At 51.6% G+C, this 24,527-nt stretch overlaps 1 protein-coding gene across 5 annotated transcripts; it reads right to left on the bottom strand.

The window, feature by feature from the left end:
• Positions 1–1,757: 1,757 nt before the first annotated feature.
• On the bottom strand, positions 1,758–24,185 carry Kcnip2 (potassium voltage-gated channel interacting protein 2). 5 transcript variants are annotated; one of them, XM_050145131.1, is made up of 10 exons: positions 23,293–24,185; positions 6,638–6,733; positions 5,755–5,853; positions 5,069–5,193; positions 4,698–4,767; positions 4,397–4,467; positions 4,169–4,276; positions 3,877–3,981; positions 3,666–3,728; positions 1,758–3,384 (listed from the first exon to the last, which is right to left on the bottom strand). In XM_050145131.1, the coding sequence occupies exons 1-10, from the start codon at positions 23,363–23,365 to the stop codon at positions 3,337–3,339; spliced, it is 858 nt and encodes a 285-aa protein (XP_050001088.1). In that variant the 5' UTR covers positions 23,366–24,185; the 3' UTR covers positions 1,758–3,336. The 5 variants fall into 5 exon arrangements, with proteins under 5 accessions (XP_050001088.1, XP_050001061.1, XP_050001071.1 ...); XM_050145104.1 differs by having other exon boundaries at positions 1,759–3,384; positions 5,755–5,808; XM_050145114.1 differs by lacking the exons at positions 5,755–5,853; positions 6,638–6,733; positions 23,293–24,185 and adding an exon at positions 19,306–23,280 and having other exon boundaries at positions 1,760–3,384.
• Between the last annotated feature and the right edge of the window lie 342 nt (positions 24,186–24,527).

Raw genomic sequence — 24,527 nt, 5'->3', positions numbered from 1 at the left:
CACTAGGAAGGGAAACTGGTTACCTTGCCCACAGTCTGATGTGTTTCTGTAATTATACATGTGGTCAAAGAAAAAGAATCTGGAAAGTTCCCCCATATATACGGTACCACACGGTCTTTCCAGTGGAAACGAATGGCCTTGTCGTTCACGTGCAGACAGAGTCTATTCACGTACAGCAGCTCTTCCTTCTGCTGCCTGGCACAGGGCGTCTACTCAGCCACAAAACAAACAGTGGTGCCACCCTAGCACTAGACAAAAGGTTTAAGAAGGCTCAGAGTTCAAGCCCATGCTCAGGTATGGAGTGAGTTTGAAGACATCCTTCCTCAAAAAAAAAAAAAAAAAAAAAAAAAAAAAAAGGAGGAAGAAAAACAGTCATTTGGATTTTTTAATTAATTAATTAGTTTTTACATACCAATCCCAGTTCCCCCTCCCTCCTCCCACTTCTCCCCTACCTCCCATCCCACCTCCCATCCTCCACAGAGAAGTTAAGGCCTCCCTTGGAAAGTCAACTATGACTGTCCCCTCATTGAGTCAGGACCGAGGTCCTCTCCACCACCCCACGCCTAGGCTGAACAAGGTATCTCTACATAGAGAATGGGTTCTACAAAGTCAGTTACCATCTGGATTTAAAGAAAACGGAAGCAGCACTCTGGAGAGTCGCCCCTGCACCTCGCCTGGGCAACACACTAGCCCTGGCCCTATTGGTGTAGGTATGGGTGAAAGTAGAAAACTGGCCCCGCCCCTTGCTCATCCCTGCAAGGGTAGAAGTAGCCAGGACAATGCAGAACTCACCCTCCAGCCTATGCAGGTAGATGCAGGAGCACCTACAACCTACACACACATACAAACAGGCACACACACCATAGGAAATGGATGCACACACACACACACACACACACACACACATACTTTAAACTTTTACAGAGTGGAGTGAGGGTAGCTTCAGAAGCCTGACGTTTGGATCTAAGAAAACTGCGCATCTATCCAGTTGTTAGTAGTTGCAAAAGCAACATTGGCCTATGCTGTAAGTCAGTGAGTTTCTATAGTTCTTAATCATTATGGACAGAAAGCAACAAAAGAGAATCCCTCTTGTTCCCTGAGCTTATGGGGGAAATGAAGTTGGGAAGAACTCATGAACTGGAAATGTCCACAAAACAACCCCCTTTCTGCAACAGCCAACATATCCACCATCAGAACTCGGCTAAGAAACAAAGACCAAACAAGAATCCACCCCAGGCCCAGAGCCTACTTAGAATTAAAAATCTTAGGCTGGAAAGGTTACTCAACAGCTAAGAGCACTGGCTGCTCTTCCAGAGGACCAGGGTTTGATTTCCAGGAAAAATTTCTTAAAAGAAGAGAGAGAAACAAGAACAAAGGTTCAAACATCAGCCGGGCGATGGTGGCGCAGGCCTTTAATCCCAGCACTCAGGAGGCAGAGGCAGGCAGATCTCTGTGAGTCCAAGTCCAGCCTGGTCTACAGAGCTAGTTCCAGGACAGGCTTCAAAGCCACAGAGAAACCCTGTCTCGAAAAACCAAAAAAAAAAAAAAAGGTTCAAACATCAATGAGACTAAAGTCTGAAAATATGTAGATGTATATATGCATTATACATATATATTTATGTATAAATATATAATGTATATATATATTTATATGTATGTATTTGCTTCTATTTTCCAAAACTCACAGTCATGTTGGATTAGAATAATAAATGGAAGGATTCTCTCTCTATTTTCTAGAACTGGAATAAAATACATTTTATGGCAAAAGAAAATAAAAAACCAAATTCCTTGGCACACATTATCTTCAGACAGTATCCATCGTTCTCAGGTCAGGAGGAGATTCATGCAGCGGCTAAGTTCAGATGGATTTCCTGAGTCTCGGGTATGTGCCAAGGGATGGCCATACTTGAAAAGGCGAGCACCTTTTTGGGTTTTGAAGGGCTGTAGGCCTGTCATCTGGATCCCACGGCATTTGTGGGGTGGGCGGGACAAAGAAGCAGAGGCAGCAGGCTGTGCATAGCCGTTGTTTTATTGGATCTGGTGTCTTATTTTACAAAATATGTAGAAGAGCCCACAATGCAAAGCAGTCAACAATGTCTGACAGGAGGGGCTCTGTGCGGCCCCTCCCCTCAGACCCTAGCCGACTGGGAAGGTGAGGAATGAGGAATGAGACAAGCCGGCATATTAGGAGGGGCAGCAGCATGGCAGGGTGCTGACAATAAGGTCCGACCTGGATCCTAGGGTCCCTGCCCTCTAGGTGAGCTCAGGGGCATCTCTGGGTAGACTAAAGAGGGGGAGAGGGACCCTAGGGCATTGTGGAGGGTTGGGAACCCATTCCAATGAGTGCCCCCATACTGGGTTCAGATGTGCCTGCCTTTGTCCTCCCGTTCCCCTAAGGCAGCCACTGGGAGGAGTGGTTAAGACTCAAATTCAGGAAAATCCCTGATTCCACGCCTCTAAATGTAGAGGCCATGGAAAATTGAAACTGAAGCCATCAAAACAGGTGACAGGCAGGAGGGCAGGATGGGACTTTGAAGGCATCGTCCGGGACACCTTCCACTCATCTTCCCCTGGCCACCACTCTCATCATACAAGCAAGAAGGATAGAGAGGATTCCGGGAGGAACCAGATATCTGGATCCCAGGCTCTCCTAAGACACTGGAAGTTTATGGTAAATTTCTGGGACATTGCTAAGGACATAAGGCCTTCTGGGAAGTCAGGGAACTTATATTCTGCTATCCGGGGCCATTAGACCCATAGAACCTGGCAGTGGCAGCCCCACTTGGGCTCTCGTAACCTGCCCAGGCTTTCTGTTCTCCACTCCAACCAATTCCTAGGACCCAATCACTGGCTCTACTTTCTTGTCCCCCTTCTTACAGGACCCTCAAAGGCTAGGCTGCAAAGCCAGCCAGGGACATGGGCAGAGCATGTTCTCTGAGAAAGGAATCTTAGAGGGGCGTCTATGAGATCAGGGATGGGGGAAGCACCATAGCAGGAGACATTCAGTCTAATGTGGTTGCTAGAGTGGGGGCGGGAGGTGAGGAACCACTCAGTCCCTACACCGGGATGGCCTCAGCGTACTCAGCACTGGGTGTCTGGTGAGAAGGGGATGAGAGCCGTCCGGAGTGGGGAGCGCCCCCTCCCAGATGGACTTTGCCCACGACTGCCACTTAGCTCTGGGGGATCTGGACTACGGAAGCCCCAGGACCTCGAATCCCTACAGCCCCCAGGGTACAGGTAGAATGAGGAGAGACCTGGGAGAGAAGGGTTAGGTTCACCTGAACTAGGACTAGAGCATGGTCACCCCCAGGATGCACTAACCCCTGTCCCCGGGGGCTAGATGACATTGTCAAAGAGCTGCATGGACTTCATGATGTTCTCGTCCTACGGTCATGGTGCACGGTGTGAGGGAGGCGAAGTAAAGAGAGCGAGAGAAAAAAGAAGAGCTCATCAGAGACACAGAGAAAGACATGGAACCAGAGATGGGGACAGCCGGCAGTAGAGAGGATGGATATGCAGGGGCATCTCAGGTGGGGAAGGGCTAAGTTCCCTTTGGTCACGGAAGAACAGGACTGGGGTGGGGGGGTGACATAAAGTCAACAGGGGCCTTTTCCGGCTCCATTAACTTAGGCCTAGAGCTGAGACCAGGGAAATAGGGGCCGTACCTTTTGACAAGACTCAATGAACTCCTCGATGGTGACCACTCCATCCTTGTTTCTGTCCATCTTCTGCAAGGTGGTCAAGCAGGGAGAACAAGGGAACAAGGGGATGATGAGAGAGTCTTAGAGAAGAGGCTTATTGGGTCCTGGTCCTTCCTGTCACTCCAGGGCCCCTTCCCGCCACTCCAGGGCCCCCAGGCCACCCAGACCCAGGTACCTGGAAGAAGCTCTCCACGTGCTCTCTTGGGGCCTCCTCCCGGAGGACGGGGTATGTGTACTTGCCCATCATGTCATAGATAGACTTCATGATGTCAAGCATTTCCTGTTGAGCCAAATGAGATTACTTCCCCCAAGAGCCTCCAGCCTCCAAATTTAGGGGCCTAGGGCCAAGGACGGACCTCCCCCCTTACTGCTGACACAGCTGTACATTGTTCTTTATGAGACCCCTTTGCGCCATCACCGCCCAGAACCCCACACACGGCCCCTCCTGCCCTCCAGCAGCCCTGCACCTCCTTGGTGATACAGCCATCCTTGTTGAGGTCATATAAGTTGAAGGCCCAGTTCAGTCTATCGTCTATGGTTCCCCGAAGGATCACCGACAAACCAGCCACAAAGTCCTGAAAAGGAGGTGGGAGGGGAGCTGACTTTGCCAAGCCATTCTTCGGGTTTGGTGTGGAAACCTTGGCCCCCTGAAGCCCAAGGAAACGGGCTTGTTTGACTCATCTCTCCTAGCTCACCTCAAAACTGACAGAGCCATCATGGTTGGTGTCAAAGGCATTGAAGAGGAAAGTAGCATAGGTGCTGGAGTCTGTGGAGGAGCAGTGGGGTGTGAACTGGGCCTCCAGGCAGGGGACTTGCTGCTTTTCTGCAGTTTGCCCAGCTCCCGTTATCTCAGCATCCCCAGCCCTCCAGAACCCTCCTCCCCCCTCAGCCTAGGGATGGACAACGGTTACCCCCTGAGCGTCTATCATCTCCTCACCTCCCTCCTCAGCCTAGGGATGGACAGCCGTTACCCCTGGGTGTCTACCATCTCCTCACCTCCTTGGGGAAAGAACTGAGAGTATATCTGCTTGAAGTTCTCCTCATTGACGATGCCGCTGGGGCATTCCTGCACAGGGACAACAGACTCAGCAGAGACACACACCGCCACCCTTAGGCCAGAGACTTCCAGGAGGAGGACAAATCTCCTGCCTCTGTGGAACTTACCAGAGTTCTGGTACTGACTGGCAAGAAGACTTCTTCCCCAGTGTACAAATAAACACACAAGCCTGCCACCCCAAGGGCCCTGAAAGTTGGCCTCTGGGCCCCATCTCCCTCTTCAAAGTACCCAGGCCGAACTTTCCAGGTAATTGCAAGCACCAGACCTCTCCGGTTCAGCCCTTGCCCAGTTGGCTACGCCCTCTACTCACGTTTTTGAAGCCTCGGTACAGGACCTGCAACTCTTTGCGAGTGAACTTGGTTTGTTCCTGCAGCTGCTCCAGCCCCTCAGGCCGGTGACACACGGTGGAGAGTTCAAACTCATCCTCCACGCTGTCTGCGGGGAGTGGTAGGGGATAGCTCTGCCTCAGGCCAGGCCCCTGAGACGGCTTGGGTAATCTTCAGTTATTAACCCTCCCCGCTCCTTCCTAGCCTGTCTTCTACACCCAGCCCAGCCTGTCAGACTCAGAGCTGAGAAGTCAAAGCAGAAAAGACACTGGTCAGCTTCGGGGTCTGTTGGGGCTGAGGCCACATCTGGCTCCAGAGCCAGAGGTACGGACTTAGCACTGGCCCCTGGGGATGGGTTGGGGACAGTCCCTTGCCGCCGCAACTTCTTAGAAAGGGGATATAATGGGGCCCAGGAGCTTCTGAGGGACCACGAAGGGCTCTTTCTTGACCAACTCTTACTAGCCCAGCCCCAGCCTGGGAGAGCCCACCTCCAACCCAATCTCAATCAAGCCCCGCCCATCCCAGCCATGCCCGAGCCATGCCCCACCCAGCTCCAGCCAATCTTTGTTCAGACCCCAATCTTGACTCCACCCCCGATCCCACCCCAGCTCCCACCGTCCAGCCCCCAGGCAAGTACCCCCATCCCGCCCCAACCAGGAGAGTAAGTCACCTGGGTCCAGCGGGCGGGGTCTGTGGGGGCGGAGGGAGGCTGGGGCAGCTAATGCTGAAGGGAGGGAATTGTCACCGAGAAGACCAAGCCCTGCAGACACTCCCCTGGCCCCACGCTCACAGAAAATCTCACAGACATGAGTGTTTCAACACACGAACCCCAGACCCACAACACAGGCACATACACAGTGAGCACAGACATCCATGACAACATGGACCCCTCATGAACAGCCCCCTTCTTGGGTTAGCTCTCAGGGTGGCCCCATCCGAGTGAAGAAGCAACGTTAGGTTAGGTGCTCAAACAGCTACAGACAGGGCCTTTATAGCTTGCAAATTTCAGTGTGCTTTTACAAGGTAGGCAAGGCTCAGCTGAAGAAATGGAACCTACAGACAAAAGGAGGCCACTCAACTGGTAGCCACTTAGTTGACCAGGCTGGGACAGAAAAACCTCAGCATCCTGACATCTGGGAAGGTGGACTCCACCCTCTATACCTCACACCCTGTTAGGGCACAGCTGACATACATTCCAAGGTCTAAAACAGTAGGGAAGCCACAGAGGCGCAGAGTAACCTGGTTAGCTAGGACACCCTGCCATGGTCACACTGGAAATGCTTACACTGGCTCAGGCTTTAGTCTAACATACAACAAACCCTGGTCCTCCATTTTGCAAACCAGGGATGCCCACAGGCACTCAGATCCGGACGTACATTCCAGTTTGCAGCCACAGGCCTCACATTCAGACCCAGTTCCTACCCCACCTCCTATCACCCCCCCCCCCCCCCCCCCCTCTCTCACCCCCCCCCCCCCCCCCCCCCCCCCCCCCCCCCCCCTCTCTCTCTCTCACACACACACACCGCCCCCGGAAGCATAGGAGAGGCACTTGCTTTCACTGACTGAGGGCAGGGCTTGGGGCCCGCAGCACGGCAGCAGCTTGAGGAAACGCTGCTTCAGGGCTTTTTTAGTGGGCCCTGGAGGGTGGCCTGGGGAGAGAGAAGACCCCAGGAAGGCACATTAACTCCCACTTCCCCTGTGTTCCGGGTTCCTGTCTTCTTCCCCTCCAACCACCAATAAACACTGGGGTAGGGATGGGCAGGACAGCTGGGGCCAGGTCGCCTATTGGGTCTCACAGGCATGGATCGTCAACTGGAGCTTGGTCCCTTTGTATTATGAGAAACGGCTGGCAAGAATGAGGCGGCCTCAGTGTCTGCTAACTGCTAACCCAGCTCCTCAGGGTAATGCCTAGTCTAAGGGATTGTCTGAATAGGACTCAATCTCTCTTCTCTCTCTCTCTCTCTCTCTCTCTCTCTCTCTCTCTCTCTCTCTCTCTGTCTCACTCACACACACACACACACAGAGGCATGTTGTATCACATTTAGAACAACAGTGACATAGATAACAGTAACATTTAATGGCACAGGCCTGTTCCGACCACATACACAAACATATGTTTTTACCTAATACTCTATTATCCACAAATACGATCAAAGTAAAACATGATTACACATATGGAGACCCAGATAGACCGTCTCATGCACAGCATGACCAAACCACATAAAATATACAAGGACCCTCAGACATCATAACACTATGCATTAAGGATCTTAAGACATATACCAGCCGGGCGGTGGTGGTGCACACCTTTAATCTCAGCACTCGGGAGGCAGAGGCAGGCGCATCTCTGTGAGTTTGAAGCCAGCCTGGTCTACAAGAGCTAGTTCCAGGACAGGCTCTGAAACTATAGCGAAACCTTGTCCCAAAAAGGCATAACCATGACATTGTGACCTAAATCTTAATATCCATTGCTAACTTCACCTAGGAAGCCAGGCAGTGGTGGTACATGCCTTTAATCCCAGCACTCAGAGGGAGAGGTGGGCGGATTTCTAAATTCAAGACCAGCCTGGCCTATAGAGCAAGTGCCAGGACAGGCAGGGCTACACAGAGAAACCCTGCGTGTGTGTGTGGGGACTCACCTGGGAGACACACCTCTGGATATTTAACTGAAAAAGGAATGGGTGGCACCATCCCATAGGCTGGGGTTCTAGACTGAAGAAGGGGGGGAGGCCTGAATGCCAGTAAAACTTTCTCTATGCTTCCTAACAATGAGGCGTACTATAACCCTCACTACTGTATCTTTCTGACACAATGGACAATCGTTACAAACTGTCTGCCGAAATAAAGCCTTAGGTTGTTTTCCCCAGTATTTTCATCACAGCGAGAAGTAACTACCATAGACAGCTGGTACCAGGGGTTGTTGCTGTCATAAATCCAAGTGAGTAGTTTGTAGGCCCTTAGAACTGCTTTATGAGAGGAATAAAAAGTTAGAAGCCATGGGCTAGAGAAAGCCTAAGACACTAAAAGCAGAGCTCAGTGGGCCATTTCGGTGAACTTGGAGAAGGCATGAATGTCAATAGAAACACAGTCAGTGGGACTCAAGATATAATTTGGTGCAAGAGCATTTGCCCTGGAGAGGATATTACACAAACCTGTGAAGGTCAAGCCTAAGCTGATTCAGAACAGGGTGTTGCCGAAGCCAGGGCTATGGGGAAGCCATGGAGGGAAGCTACAGGCGTGAAGAAGAGCAGACTCATGAGAGACGCTATGTGTGCTACAAATAACAATGATACGAGACCACAGAAGACTTACTGGTGCCCGGATGATGCACCGAGACCACCAACACCAAGCGTGGCACAACAGGGCTTAGTGTTTGTCTTGTTGGCTTTGAGTCTTGCTTTGGTCCAACCCTTGCTTGCCCTGCCCTTTTCCTCTTTTAAAATGAGAATAATTGCCCTGTGACATTGTGTGTTGGAATTATGTAAGTTCTTGCTACTTTACTAGGGCTTACAGTTGAGAGAGTAACCCTGAGTCTCAGACTTTGGGATTTCGAACAGTTTTAAAACTATCAGTAGTCTGGGAAATCATGGGCCAAGGAAAAGGTTCACTGGGTAAAAGCGTTAACCATGCAGGCCTGATGTCCTGAGTTCAATATTCGGAACCCAGGGGAAAAATAGAACGTGGGGGCACACATTTGTTATCCCAGTGCTCCTAAGGTGAGATGGGAGGCAGAGATAGGGTAACTACCCAGAAGCTCACAGGCTTCATAGCCTGGAGCACAGCACAGCAGCAGAGAAACCATTGGAGCCCTCACTCCATGGAGAGTGAGCAGGGACTCCTGAAGGATGACCTCTGAACTCCATCCACATCACAGTGTGTACACACACACACACACACACATTGGGGGAACTCATACAGATAAACTAAACACATTTTGCAATATGAGCTAACCACGAGCCTTTGAAGACCAGGGATGGGACGTCACGGTTCAATGTGATGTATCTGTGTGTTGAGTCGACAAAGGGTAGATTTGCCATGTCTGAGCTTAGAGTCACCTAGGAGACACACCTCTGTGTCTTTCTGATGGTGAATGAGAATGGCCCCCAGAGGCTCCTATGCTTGCATACTTGGCCCCTAGCTAGTGCAACTGTTTAGGAAGGATGAGGGGGTGTGGCCTTGTTGGAGAAGATGTGTCACTGGGTGTGAGGTTTAAAAAGCCCACGCTAGGTCTAGTTGCTCTCTCTCTTTCTCTCCCCCTGCCCCTGCCTGCTGCCTGTGGGAAGGATGTAGAACTCTCAGCTACTGCTCCCTGGCCGTGCTGTCTGCTGCTCACCATGATGGTTATGGACTGATCCTCTAAAACTGAAAACAAGCCACCAGTGAAATGCTTTCTTGCCTTGTATGGTGTCTCTTCACAGTTAACTATCTCTGAGGATATTTCTAGATTGGCTTAGCTAAGGAGGGAATTCCCACTATGAATGTGGGCAGTAACATCATATGGGTTAGGAGCACAGACTGAATAAAAAGGAAAAGAGGAGAATTGGGCTGAGGATCAACATTTATGTCTCTGTTCTCTCTTTCCTTCATTTCCTCCCTCTTTCCTTCCTTCCTTTCTTCCTTTCTGGTTTTTTTTTTTTTTTTTTTTTTTTGATTTTTCGAGACAGAGTTTCTCAGTAGCTTTTGGTTCCTGTCCTGGAACTAGCTCTTGCAGACCAGGCTGGCCTCAAACTCACAGAGATCCACCTGCCTCTGCCTCCCGAGTGCTGGGATTAAAGGCATGCACCACTACTGCCCGGCCTGCTGGAGTTGCTTTTATGAGGTATTTTGCTACAATGAGAAAAGTAGCTAATACAGTCCCCATGGCACCCACATACCTATGGTCCTGGGCACACCCACTTTTCTTTCTCGAAATCCCTTACTCCATAGCTCCCCCACTCTTCCTTCAGAGGACCGCGGTTCCCTGTTCCTGGCTAGCTCGTCCAAGTCAAAAGCTGGTACTTCCCAGATCCTCCTCTGTATGACCAGCTCTTTGAAGGTGAAACACTTGAGCAGACTCTGACGCAGTACCAGATCATAGGAGCTGGGTGTGATTGTTCATGCCTATAGTTCTAGCACTTGGGAAGCGGAGGCAGGAGGATCGGGGCTCAAGGCTAGCCCATTCATTGTGCCCTCCTCATTTCTACACGTCCTTCTCTGCCACTGAACCCCAGGGGACCCTAACACTATTACCCGTGTCTCTCAGCTGCACTCGCCTACAGACAATGGGGCTAGACCCGCTGGCTCTGGTACCCTGACCAGGGATGACTTCATTCCTATTAGGGCCCGACTTCCTTCAGTTATGCTACACGGTCCTCCCAATCAGGCTCCATCTGCCCCCAAGGGGGTGACTGTCTAAGGTTACACCCTTCTCTCCTCCAACCTATCCCATCTAACTCCCAGAGCCACTGAAAGGTGGGAGAGGCAATGGGCCAGTTAGGGATCAATGGTGGCCTGGCCCCTGTCCCAGGCCTCCATTAGCCTGGACTCTGGTTTCCCAAAGCCGGATTATACCCAGGGTCTGATGGTATTGTCAGTCACCAGGCAGTGGGGAGCTTTCCTGTTCCTCCCACCTTCTCTGTTCCCCCAGGTCCCCTGCTTGCATGGAATAAGGTGGAAGAGAGAGGCTGCGGCTGTCTCCTGTGAGGCTGGATTTTTCCACATGGTCCCCTGCTCACCACCTTAGTCTAAAGGGGATGGCAAATGAGAGGCAGATGACCTCACTGTGATGAACAGCTTGGCCCAGCCTCTCAGGAAGTCTGGCTAACTCCTTGTTCCTGCCTCAGTAACTGCAGCCAGAGGGTAGAGGATGCTCTTACGGAACCCCACAACAGGCAACTCCGAGACCGTCCTCTTGTCCCGGGCTTCCTTAACATCTTTCCAGTTCTCTCAGGAGTCTAGCCTACAGCCCCCCTTTCCCTGCCTGTCATGGTTCCTGCCTGTCTCTAATAGTGGGTGATGGTGAGCCACAGAGTGACAAGGTTCTTGCTGGGGGGAGGGGAGGCCAAAACTCTGGGTGGGTGGGGCATGCGTGCTTCCCTGTGCCTCACCAATGCATCCCCTGATACGGAGTTGAGGAGGTGAAGGGCTTGAGATGTCCAGGCCATGGTCTGATCCGCTCTTGATCCCCAGGCTGGACAGTCACAGTTGTCTCGGTCACAATGTTCCCACTCCTGTACCCCTGAGTCCACTCCCATCTTAAGCCTCAGTCTGGGGCTATATGTCCTCAGGGAACACTGGGAACAGTTAAACACTCAACCTACTACTTAAAGAGGCTTGGCCATATGTCCTCTGAGAACAGTCCTCTGAGTGGTCTGAGAACAGTCACGTCCAGTATCTCCCAGAGACACAAGTCTTGTCACTCTGGTAACCACATCTCTCACATATGCACGCTTACTAGTCATCTTCCTTTCCACATGAACACAGGGTGACACCCATGTCTCACGCTGCATTCACACGCACCACAGAAAAACTCCTACCTGTGAGCACCCCGGCCTGAAGTCACCGTGCGACTCTGGCTCCAAAGGGGACTTATCCTGGTGTTACCCCAGGCTTCCTTCTTTACTCTAGACACTGCCCATCTCCAGGCTGCTCGGGGCACGCCCCAGCTTCTTCTCAAGGTCTCCCCATGCCCCTCCCCCATACAGTCACACTGCTCAGCACCCATCTCCAGACACCGGCTCCTCCCTCAGATCAGCTCCCTTGGGATCTCCCATAAATCCTTTTCCCAGGATACACTTGTCACTTCTCCTAGATGTCCCTCACTCACCTGCTCCCCCGTGTCCCCAGGCATCAAGTAGCACAACCCGGTCCCCAAATAGCAGCTCAGACGTGCCCAGCTACTTGGGTTACCTTCCAAGGAGACAGGCTCAAAGAGGCCAAACTGCTCCAGGACCTTGACAAAAAGAACCAGGACCACGAGCACGGCCACCATCTCCAGCCCTTCCAGGGTCATGGCTGTCCTGGGGCATGACCCCCACCTGCTGATGCTCAGACACAAGGCTGCCCCACACCACTTCCCCCTCGGACTCCCCTGCCTGAGTAAGAGAAAGACAGCCCTGCAGTCTCCTGCCCTGTCTCCCGCCCTGGGTCTCCTCCCTTCCCCTCTCTCCCCGCCTCTGCCCCCCACACCTCCCAGCCACAGCCTGCCTCCGCCTTCTCCTTTTCTGGCCTCCTCAGTCTTTGGACCAGCCTCAGGATCTTTCGAGGGAGATGGGCTTAGAGGAGGGAGGCTGTGATCTATCTGCCCCAGTTCTTGAGGAGAGCGTCCCCCAGACATTCCGCGGTCACTCTGTGACACACACAGAGGCAACAGTGAGAGTTGTCCCTAGAAGGCAGGTAGCAAGGGAGGACATGTGGAAAGTATGACCCGCACCTGCGTGAGTACCTGACGGGGAAGAGTACCTACTGAGTTCTGTCTGATTTACTGCGTGTGTAATCCTGGGCTTATCGCTACAGGAACACGTATGCCCCTTTTTCATGTGTGTCTGCGTTTATGTGGGATTGTGCACCTATCACAAAGGATGTCTGGGAGTACGACGGGCTTGGGTGTCTATGGAATGAGTATGTGTCAATGTGTGGGGATTCCTGAGTGTGGGGGGCAAGGGTTGTTTTGGGAGGCTTGTGAGCCATGGGTCCGAAGGTGGGTCTCCATGGATGCGTGTGTAATTGGGGAGCGGGTCTCTGGCTCTGTTAATATATTGATAGAGACTGTGTGAGAACACAAGGGGAGAGAAATGACCTCTCCTGTCAGAAGGACACTATCAGCATCGATCGCGGTTGTCATGGAGACCATGAGGCAGGAAGCACTCTCTTCCCACAGGCCACAGGCAGTGAAACTGAGGCCCAAAGGAGGGAAGATTAGACAGGAAAAGGGCCACTGGCCCCTTCATGACCCCCCAGGAAGGGAACTTACCGAGGCTAAGCTCCTAAGGGAAGGTGGGGAGGGCTGTGCTTTCTCCCTTCAGGCTAAAGCCTCATCCTGAATACACCAAAGTCTGATCCCTCCTGGGGAGAAGCCCAGGATAGAGGCAAATGTTAACTCCCAAGGTGCCCTGCGCCCCCAAGCTCTTCTGGAGTCTTTCCCCTTCCTGTAAGGGGCAGTGAGTGGGGGTGGGGAGGCCTTCAGAGTCTGTATACCATAACACAGGCCCTCTGAGTTAACACTGTCACCCTGGCAGAGCAAGGGAGCACTCAGGGTTTACTAGATGATGCTATCAAATCGAGCTTTCTCCTTAAATCAGGAAGACAGGTGGAGATGCCAGAGCCAGACAAAGCACACTTCCAACAGCAGAGCCTCGGTTCCAACCCAGTCTGACTCCGGGCCTGTCCGGAGTGGCTCGGTTCTCGGATAGCTCCCGCTTTTGTCAGGATGGTCCACTCTGCAGTTCCTGGATGAGTCTCAATTAGGCGGGAACCAATCCCTTTGCTCCAGGAGAGGAATCAACTGCAGTTCCACATAGCTACCACTGGGGGTCAGTGTCTACCTCCTGCCCTGTCTTACCCCTAGGTGTCTACGGACTTTCCGGCTGCTCTGGAAGGTTAGAAAGAGACAGGGTTCCTGGTCTCAGTCCTCTGTTGCCCACCTCCCCTGTGTCGGTGGCCAGAAGGGCGTCGATTCACAAGCTGGCTGCAGTTTCTCATACCTTAGAAGTTACTGCTTTACAGATGAAAACAGTAAATATTCCAGGACTACAACCCACTCCTGGCATTTAAGGCCCGTTTGCTATCTCAAGAGAGCCCTTTCTTTCAGCCAGTTTGGCCGCTTTACCATCCCACAAACAGGGCTACCTGTATGACCCTCGAAGCCCGGGAAGCTTTCCTTCCCACTATCAGAGAGGTCTCACCATCCTTTCCAGACAGCTTCAGTCTCTTAATTCTCTTCTGTCGAAGCTTCAGTCCTGTACCCAGTTCCTTGAGCTGGGCTGCACAGCACAAGCCTGTGATCCCAGCATTTGGGAAGTGGATGCAGGAGGATTAGGTATTCAAGGCCAGCCTTGGCTACACAGGGGGTTTGAGGCCAGCCTTGGCTACACAGGGGGTTTGAGGCCAGCCTTGGCTACACAGGGGATTTGAGGCCAGCCTTGGCTACACAGGGGGTTTGAGGCCAGCCTTGGCTACATGAAACCCTGTTAAAAAACAAAACACAAAATACACACTGGGCAGTGGTGGCGCACGCCTTTAACCCAGCACTCAGAAGGCAGAGGCAGCGGATCTCCGTGAGTTCGAGGCCAAACTGGCTTACAAGAGCTGGTTAGTTTCAGAGCTACAGAGAAACCTATCTTGAAAAACCAAAACAAACAAACGAAAAACACAAACAACAACAAAAAAAATAAATAAATAAAAAGCAATACCCTGTTGAATCTACAAGACACAGTACCTAACTCCATCTTGTTAGTAACAGAAACAGAAGAGAGAGGTGGTATCACGGCCAAGGCTCCAGACTCCCCTGGTTCAAATCAGTTTATAACTTGCACTTAACTGGGTGAGTGCCCCCCCTTACATTAAGAAAGCATTATTTGCAGGGAAGAGATCAGGCAAGTGTCATGGCATATGGAGAGGTCAGAAGACAATTTGCAGGAGTTGGTTCTCTCCAGTCATGAGGCTTGGTGGGAAATGCCTTACTGGCTGAGCCATTTCACCAGCTCCTTGATGAGTTCTTGGTTTTTGTTTGTTTGTTTTTTCAATCGAGGTAAGGTTTCGATCAAGACATCTCTGGATGTTCTAAAACTCAATCTTTAGACCAGGCTGGCTTTGAACTCACAGAGATCCGCCTGCCTCTGCCTCCTGAGTGCTGGGATTAAAGGTGTGTGCCACCAGTGCCCATCTTGATGAGTTCTTAATGTGCGTGTTTCAGGTTTTCACCTCACAAACTTTTTGGTGGAAATGAAAGAACTAAAACATAAAATGTTATTGGGCAGTTTAGCCACTGCTAAATAAGCATCCCCACCGCTAGTCACAATATTCCTCCACAGTCCCATGGCACTCGGCAGTTCACAAAGTGTTCTCATATTTGTTACTATAATTAATTTCTATTGTTTTTTTTAGATAGGGTCTAGCCCTCTTTTAGATTTATTTTCTGTGTATAAGTGTTTGCTTACATGTGTATATGTGCACCACATACATGCTTGATGCCTGTGGACGTCTACAGGAGGGGCCAGATCCCCTGGAACCGGAGTTACGGGCGGTTGTGTGGCACCATGGTACTGGGAACTGAATCCAGGTCCTCTGTGAGAATAACAACCGTACTCAACTGCTGAGTCATTTCTCCAGCCCCTAGACAGGGTCCTAATGTAGCCTAGGCTGGCCCCAAACTCCAGTAGCTGAGAATGAATGGCCTTGAATTCCCGATCTTCCTACTGCCCTCTCTCACAGGTTGGGATTACAGGTGTGTGCCATCACACTGTTCCTCGTGGCAACCCCATGAGGTCTACAGCAAGCAGCACTGCGTACCTTTCACGGAGGGACAGAGAGTCAGAGAGATAAGGAGGCCTGCTCAAGGCACCCAGCTAAGAAGAGATCATTCAGAGATTGAACCAGATCTCTCCCCGTGTCCTCAACTAGATTCCGAGTGCCTGGATGGTCAAGATGTTTGAAAAAACAGTGAACAGCAGCAGCAGCAAACCCTGGACTAAACAGGCGCAGGAGCACACACCTGTGATCTCAGCACTGGAGAGAGTCAGGCAGGAGGCCCTCTCGAGCTCCAGACCAGCTGGGCCATAGAAGGAAACCCACTCAAAATAAGAACTTAAGACAGAGTGAGCACAAGGTTGTCACCTGTGAACAAGGCGAAGGCGACTCAGACCCCAGCCTAACTTTCATTGGGTAGGGAGACAGCCCCCATGCAGAAAAGCCCATTTACAATTGTCCTGTCGTACAAGCAGTATGCGACAAGCTGTTCTAGCAGGCCATTTCAATGAGCTAGGCAGAAAAAAGCTTTCTGATCGGGAGGTCAGGGGAAATCTAACCTAAGCTGGTTTTATGGTATTGAGAATCAAACCCAGGGCCTTGCACATGCTAGATAACAGTTGTGCCTCCAAGGGGCTGGAGAGAAGACTCAGCAGTTCGGAGCCCATCCAGAGGACCTGGGATCAGTTCCTATAGCGAACCGCTCACTAACTCCTGTGATTCAAGTTCAGGAAACTTGGCGCCCTCTTCTGGCCTCTGAGGACACCTGCACAAACACTTTTTTTTTTTTTTTTTTTACAAAAATAGTTCTACCAGCCCGGCGGTGTTGGCGCACGCCTTTAATCCCGGCACTCGGGAGGCAGAGGCAGGCGGAACTCTGTGAGTTCGAGACCAGTCTGGTCTACAGAGCTAGTTCCAGGACAGGCTCCAAAGCCACAGAGAAACCCTGTCTCGAAAATCAAAAAAAAAAAAAAAAAAAAAAAAAAAAAAAAAAAAAAAAAAAAAAAAAAAAAAAAAGTTCTAACATTGAGTTAGATCCCTAACCTCTGGGGTGTTTGTTTTTTAGCTATATCCTGAGTCTGGGGGCTTGCTACATAACTCAGGCTAACCCAGGTTCTCCTGGGTTCTCCTCTTACATGCTGGAATTACCTGTTCCAATGTGCCCAATTTTAAGCTAAGCACACGTGTCTGTAATACCAGCCCTCAGGAGGTGGAGGTGGGCAGATCTTGGCGTTTGAGGCCAGCCTGTACTACATAGCCAGTACCAGGCCAGCCATGGCTACATAGTAAGGACCCACCTCAAAAAAAATCTGGCTCAGGGCTGGAGAGATGGCTCAGGGGTTAAGAGCACTGACTGTTCTTCCAGAGGACCTGAGTTCAATTCCCAGCACCCACATGGTGGCTCACAACCATCTGTAATGAAAGTCTGGCGCCCTCTGGTCTGCAGGCATACATGGAGGAAGACTTTCTATATATAATAAATAAATAAAATCTTTAAAAATTCTGGCTCAAACATCATCAGTTTACCTTATGGAAAGCTCTGCATCCCGTGAGCCTGCTAGTTATGAATATGTATTACTTCATGCCACCTCCATATGAACCTGAGGGAACCCGAGGTTCACCAAGTGGTTTTTCCTAAGTAAGGAGTAATTAATATTCTGGTAAAGAATGACTTCGTGCCAACTCTCTCTATCATCTCACCAATGGGCTTGAGAGTGTTAAGAAGACAGTTTATCCTGGGGGAGCTAAGGGTAACAAAATTTAAAAGGGTTCTATGGATGCTACCAGACTCTCGGGACTGAAAGAGGCACCATCTTCAGTTAAAAGGGAAAGGGGGATCATAGCAGCGTGCCTGCTCTCTGCTCCCGGAGAGATGGACAGACTGACAACCTTGTAGCCAACTGTCCTGTCCATGTGTCTTCCTTTTTCCTTCCAGCTTTCAGAGACTTTATCCCAGCTTCATAGGGACTCCAGGTTCTAAATGGTCCCAGTTTCTGGCAGAAGGGTCTGTATGAAGGGAGGACCTGCTCTTCCCTAGGGTCTCCCATCCCCCTAAGAAGACTTCTCAAGTCTTAGAGCCTAGTGAGACTGAGCTACACCTGACTTCGCTATTCCACTCTCTTTAGCTCATCATCCACTTCTGGGGTGCTAGGGATCAAACTCTGGGTCTACCACCTGTGAGGCGAGCACAGGACCTATGGGCCACATTCTCGTTCCCACAATGAGAGCTTTTTGTCTTTTTTCCTGTTTTTGTTTGTTTTTGAGACAAAGTCTTATTATATAGCCTTGGCTATCCTGGAACTCTCTCTGTAGACCAGGCTGGCCTTGAACTCACAGAGATCCACCTGCCTCTGTCTCCCGAGTGCTGGAACTAAAGGCGCACATCCAGCCCCCCCTCTGCCAGAGTGAAATCTTAATGGAACCACTTTAGGCAAAGTGAGAACTCAAGACTAAAGCGTCAGGGCACTGGGCTGATCCTTCCCAGACCTCTCAAGTCTCACCACAGAGACGCTGCTATCATTCAGTCATTTGTTTTCCATGGTTCGAGTCTGGAAAAATACTGCCTTGTGGAGGAACCCACACCCCTGCCACCTGCTCTCCACTGCCATTCTGTTAACAAAGATCCCTAAAGCCCTCTCTCAGTCCCCCAGCTCATTCCATCCCCAGCTGATCAAAAAATCCTGCAGCCCCCACTGCATCAGGTGATTAATGACTTCCCTAGGCCGTGGGGCTATTTTGGGTCCTGGAAGTCATGCCTGCAGTGATTGAGAGCTGGCCCCGCCTGTCTCCAGCCATCTGTCACTGGAGACTAGCCCAAGCAGGGGGCTTGAGGGGATACATGCTCCCCAAGAGATTTGCAAGCATGACTCTTACTGGGCCTCAATTCTCCTCCTCCTGAAGATACATGACAAAAAATGGCCCCAGGCCCTGACTATACTCCAGGGGCTCAAGTGGAACCCATGTAAGGAGGCGGGGAACTACAGATCCCGGAATGCTGTGGGGCCAGGTTGTGAGGGAATTCCAGGCTCTGTGGGCCCAGGCAGCCCTAAGGAACCCTAAGTGGAAGCATGCACAAATATCAACAGTACCACACGAAAACCACAATTCACACAAACCCCACAAACTTCGGGCAACGGTACAACTTCATGAGAGCCCTTATCAGTTTACTGACTCGGGGTTCTCAAACCAAACTCCAAAGCATATAACCCTGGCAATGCCAGGATACACAGCCTTGGAGACACACAGTTTAGTAAGGAAAGCACAATCCCATCAACACAGACTCCCAGCGACAAAGCAGTGACAATCTGTGCCACACGGTTCATCCGTCTGGTCAGGCATGAACTCGCTAGTGAGCTTAGCTTGTTCTAGCTTCATTTTTCCCTTTGTTATTTCTGACACTGATAGGGTATTGTAAGACACCCCATAAAACCTAAGTAATGCAATACAGGGCTGTCCCTTTCCCAGCTCAGCGACGGCAAGCTCAAGCTTCCTCCCAATCCCTGCGCCCTGCCCGAGTCTCTTCACCCTTCAGTGAACAGCCTTTCCTCTCCAGTGTTGTGACCATGATGCCACTTCCTTTTATCTTATCCTGCTGCTCCGTGAGTGATCCTTAACCCCTGCTCTATTCTGTCAGGAGATCTTGCCCTCACCCCAATCATGTGCGAGCCCCTGTTCCTTCAGATTCCCGTGAGAAGCCCTTCTCTCCAACTCTGTAAGGCTCCAATACCAAGCCACTCATTTTTAGAGGGGTCCTGCCCCTCCCTTCCCTTCCTCATACCTGGCGACAGCGACCCAGTCACCAGCTGGTAGAGGGATCGGGCTGCCTGCCCCAACGGGCTCCGGCACCTGCGGGGGCAGCGGTTCATGGCTCAGCTCGGAGCGCTTTGGCCAAGCTCCGCCCCCAAGGTCCCTGACTGAGGGGCGGTGCCGCCCCCATTGGAGTGGGCGGTGCAAGAGGGCAAGACTGGCAGACCGGAGTCTCAGACCCTGAGCCTCTCTCTCACGTGCAGGTTGCTGGCTTCACAAGAGCACCTTGGCCAGGTCATCAAAAGCACTCTGTACCCCACCCCCAAGATCTTAAGATGGGGGTGTGGCAGTGAGACAGGGCGTTCTCTGCTCACAGCTTTCTCTCCAAACGTCTTCTGGATTCCTGGTAAGGAAAACAGACACACACGGATTTTGAAAGAAAAGCTGATGACTGAAGTACGAGTTTTTTTGTTTTTTTTTTTTTGTTTTTTTTTTTGTTTTTTTTTGCTTTTATTTTAGATCGGGTCTTGTCTGGCACTTGCTACATGGTTCAGACTGACCTCGAACTCATGGCACTCCTTCTGTCTTATCTTCCCAAACGCTGGGATTACAGACGTGGACCAGGCAGATCTTATCTTTTATTGCTCCATTTCAACCCCTCTTCTGGCTGTTTCTCCCACCCCCACCTCCCATATTAGCACAGGGACGCTACAGGGGTGAGAGGACAGAGTTGTCATGGCAACTCTCCACACTTCCTGGGCCGATGGGAGAGAGCAGGAGGGAAGAGAAAGAGGACAGTGCATTAGTGTGTTGAGGAGGCGGCAGTGCTGCGTGCCCAGTGCTGCGTGCCCAGTGCTGCGTGCCCAGTGCTGCGTGCCCAGTGCTGCCTCCTGGCTAAACAGCCCTTTCAGAGCTATGTCTGCTGCTGTCTTTCCAGTCTTCTAAAAACCCGACCATCATATGCTGGCTTCCAGACAAATGCAACAAGTAGAAGTCCCCTCATCCATAGATCTCTGTCCAAATCCCTTTCTAGACTTACTGCTGTTGTTAAAACCCCATGTAAAGCCGGGCGGTGGCGGCGCGCGCCTTTAATCCCGGCACTCAGGAGGCAGAGGCAGGCGAATCTCTGTGAGTTCAAGGCCAGCCTGGTCTACAGAGTTAGTTCCAGAACAGCTAGGGTTGTTACACAGAGAAACCACGTCTCAAAACAAACCAAAAAAAAAAAAAAAAACCAAACAAACAAAAAGCAAAACATGTAAATCCTTCCGTCACTAACACCTCAAACTCCCGAGAAGGCCATAGAAAAGGTATGATCCAATTTTGTCCACTGTGTGGGGGAGGGATAGGAGCGGAGACACTTATTCCCAACCCCCCACACTGTCAACTTGATCCCGTTAGCAACAACAGTGCTCCTGAGGAATTAGCTTCGTATGGAGGGCTCTTTAGCCACAAGGGGGCGCTCCACACCCAGGAACGAAACTGCCAAAGGAACAAGACTCAGGAGATCCTGGACCCAGGCTCCCGTCAGGACCCAACTCCCCGCTCAGTTTGTACTGCCCTTTCTCTGCCTCTTTCCAGATGGGGTCGCTGCTGAGCGCTGATGGCAGCCTTTCCCTACTTTGCTGCCCCACTAAGCAAGTAAGAAACAAAGAAAGGGGGAAGGGATCACAATCTACCTGATCCAGACGAAGAAACTGTTTTTCCCAACTGTTTTCAGCTGGGAGAAATTGGGACAGTCGGGGTGTATCTAAGATGCTCTGAGGCATAACTTTAAGGCCACTGCGCTGCCAAGCTAATGGACCAAGACATGATGAAGACAGAGATGCAGCTTCTTCCTCCACCCCAAATGCAATTGAGGAATCCTGCCTGCATAGGGAAGGGGAAGGCTGGAGAGTGCTTCAGCACCGTGGACAACGACTCCCCCTGGGGATCCAATCAGCCCGTTCCAGTCGCAAGCCCCTCTATACAAATGGGAGGTCTTGGCAGCCTTTTTTTCCACTTCTAGAGTCACGTGCGGAGCAATGTACTGCAAGGATGCCGATGGTCATTATAGGTGCTGGACCTCCTTATATCCTTTGGGAGGCTGTCAGCAGCCAGGCAGGAGGATGCAGACATAGAATTCCCTATTTTACAGGGAAGGGACACGAGGCCAAGTCCTGCCACACTGATCAGACGGTACAGCAGGAAGGCAGGAAAGCAGGGCATGCCGGTACACATTGGGAGGCTGAGGCAGGAGAGCTGAAGTTTGGGTCCAGCTTGAGTTATGTTGTGAGTTCAAGGCCAGGACTACATAGCAAAAGACCATCTCACAATAAATTAATTAAAAATAAACCAATAAAGAAGCCCGGCAAGGAGGAGATCATGTCGCTAAGAGGAGGATCAGGGCAGGAAGCAAACTGACGCGCAATCTGGGAATCAGGGCTCATGGACCCTTACTACTTTTAAGGGTATCCACCTAAGCTGCCGGTGGATACACAGCACTGGATAGCAGGGCCCCTCAATTCCACATGGTGAATGTTCTTCCTTCTGGGGGTCTTGACAGTGCGACCACGGTCCTGCTAAAGTCAGCAGCAGAGACTCACTCTCAAAGCTGACGTCCTAGTCCCCTTCTGGAGTTCCCACGTCTAACCCCGATTCCACTTAAGGAAGGGCAAGGATCATGGTCTTGCCCACTTGCCTGGCTTTGTTTCAGTCTGGAGAGACAGCCTCCCTCCTTCTCTTGGTTATAGTTCTTAGGGCGCCTGCACAATGAGACGCACAAAGCACTTATATGGAAATATACCAAGGTTCCAAAGTCATTGGCATAAACACAATCTACTTATCAAGCTCAGGACTCTACAAATACATAGATGTAATGTTCCTGGTCTCACAGACCCTCCCAAAGTGAGCTGCAAAGTGATTTGGGGTGGGGGCATGAGGGCAGTCTTACTGCCCATGACTTCTAACCCTGGCTCTGAAGGAGAGCGAGGAAGTGAGGCTTGGGTGAAGTTCTAAAGGGGTGTCTGAGTAATCCTGTTGGGTAGGAACTGACCCAGCACTAACCAAGGGCTCTCTACAGGGGCCACGTGCTAGAACCATAGGGTGCTTCTCCAGAACTCCAGAAGGGGACTAGGACGTCAGCTTTGAGAGTGAGTCTCTGCTGCTGACTTTAGCAGGACCCTGGTCGCACTGTCAAGCCAGGTTGTTTGGGTAGTGGGTCCCTAGGGTCCCTTATGTCCTTGAACTATTTGCAGAAAAATGGAGGGAACTAGTGTGGGACACTAAAGACCCTTACAACAGCAGAAAGACAGAGGCAACGAGAACAGAGATGCCATTAACACTCTCAGAGCCCCCACTGCAGGCATCACACACAGGAGCAGACAGTACCAAATGCTAAAACAACCCACGGCCCCACAACCACAAACATACTTGTAATGACTGCTCATCCCAGAAGCCTTAGAAAGCTTATAAAGAGACACAGCAACAGAAAGTGACACCTCGATGTACTCTGGTAGTTACATGCCACTTCATACAGAATCATTCAAAGCACACAGTTGAACATGCAACAGACACACAATCAAAACAACTTCACGAGTGCAGCAGGGTCCTCAGCAACCACACTGAAACATCTGGCCAGGCCATGAAAACGCACTGCCTCATGCAGTCTCACTCACCCTAGCTGTCACCAAAGCTCAGGGCACATGGCAACTAGCTGTGGGAGGCGCACATATACATACACAGACACACAGAATGACAGGTGCTCACGCACGTAACACCTCCCACTCCAGACACACTCTTAGCCCAGTGTCACACACGCCTACACCTGCTGCCTCTCCACACCTGCCTCACCTGCTCTTCCTCACCCCCTAGGAAACCTAAGCTTTGGGTCCCTGTGTCTTGCCGCCCAGACCAGCCTGGAAGGTACATACATGTGAGTGGGGCAGAGTGTGGGTAGGGGCCAAGCTAGGGTCAAACAACGGAAGGGTCTAGGGGGATGGAGTCCGCCCACCCGCCCGGGACCCCTGAGCCACTGACTCACCCGTAAGCTGGTCGTAGGAGCCGTCCAGATCTCGGGATTCGGACAAACTCTCCTTTCGGCCTTGGCCCCGCATGGCCCCCGGCGCCCCGCTCCCGCCTGGGCCGTGGGAGGGGGCGCCGGGTGGCCGGGATAGGGCGCTCACACGGCGCCCCCTGGCGGCGCAGCGACCTGCCGGGGCTGGGGGCCGGGAGTAGGGGTTGACAGGGCTTTTGTCTGGGAACTCGCTGGGTTTTAGGGCCCACCACGGGGTCCTGGGGCAGGAGCGAGAGTCTTGGGCAGCTATGTAGCGTGGAGCGGGAGGCAGAGTGGAGCAGAAAGCCGAGCCGGAGCCCAGCCGCCTCTCCTCCGCCCCCTCCCCGCGGCTGTCACCGCCGCCTCCCCCCTTAGGAGCTGCCGGGATTGGCTCCCCCTACCCCCGCCCCCCACCCTCTGCAACTCGGAGGAGGTACCCGGTGAAAGGGTGAACTGGAAAGTGCCAGGAGGGAGACTAGCTTTCCAGCTACACCACCCACTAAACTGCGGGGCTTGGGGGAAGAGGGGGCCAGAAAGGCCCCACTGTAAGGAATACCCGCCCCCAATTCTCAGGCACCCCTTCCCCCACAGTCAGTCAGTCCCGCCCAGTAGGGCCAGAGCCATGAGGGTACGTCTCAGTGGGTCCCTTGTTCGCTCGTGTCTTCCTGTCAGCCTTATTTTCTCAGTTGTTCCCCCTGCCGAGTTGTGTGTTCCCAACCAGCTGCCAGCCCTCCTCTAGCGCTATGGGGATGCGAAGAAGCCAAGCCGGCCTCTGGACACAGGCTCACCAGTGGCATTGGGCATAGTTGTCTCTCTCAAGTTCCAGCACGGACCTCACTTTCCGGAATGCCATCTTTCCTGATTTATAGCACTACCCCCCTCCCCGCCCCCAACATTCCCAGCCAACTGGGAAGGTAAAAGAAAGTAATGAACCAGGTCTGTTTCTCAAGTCTTCACTGCTATTGCCTTCCTTTTTCCTCTCAGCTTTTCTGCCTCTTTCTCTTTGCCACTTGCAAAGAGAAGAGAAGGTTCTTTGTTTTCCAGCAGATTTAGGGAGCTTCTGAAAGGTTTGGGGACTCAGGTGAGGATACAGAGGAGAAAAGAGATGTCTCCCTCACGAAGCCACCTCCTTTTGTGAAGGCAGGGCCAGCATTGCACAGGGCTCCCTAGTCCAGGATTTAGATTTACTTTGCAAACAGTTGAGTCAGTGAACTGTGGTGGGT

This window comes from Alexandromys fortis, unplaced genomic scaffold (genome assembly GCF_014885135.2).
Source record: "Alexandromys fortis isolate MF-2015 unplaced genomic scaffold, M_Fortis_MF-2015_v1.1 scaffold_16, whole genome shotgun sequence".
NCBI lineage: Eukaryota > Metazoa > Chordata > Mammalia > Rodentia > Cricetidae > Alexandromys > Alexandromys fortis.
This window is presented reverse-complemented; position numbering and strand designations above follow the sequence as displayed.

Excerpts from the sequence above, each read along its gene's own strand:
- Kcnip2 (XM_050145131.1), bottom strand. The coding sequence starts at position 23,365 with ATGCGGGGCCAAGGCCGAAAGGAGAGTTTGTCCGAATCCCGAGATCTG. Across the intron at positions 4,768-5,068 it reads TGTACCGAGGCTTCAAAAAC|GAATGCCCCAGCGGCATCGT; the intron begins GTGAGTAGAGGG and ends GTCCCTGTGCAG. Across the intron at positions 4,468-4,697 it reads TCAGTTCTTTCCCCAAGGAG|ACTCCAGCACCTATGCTACT; the intron begins GTGAGGAGATGG and ends GCTCCTCCACAG.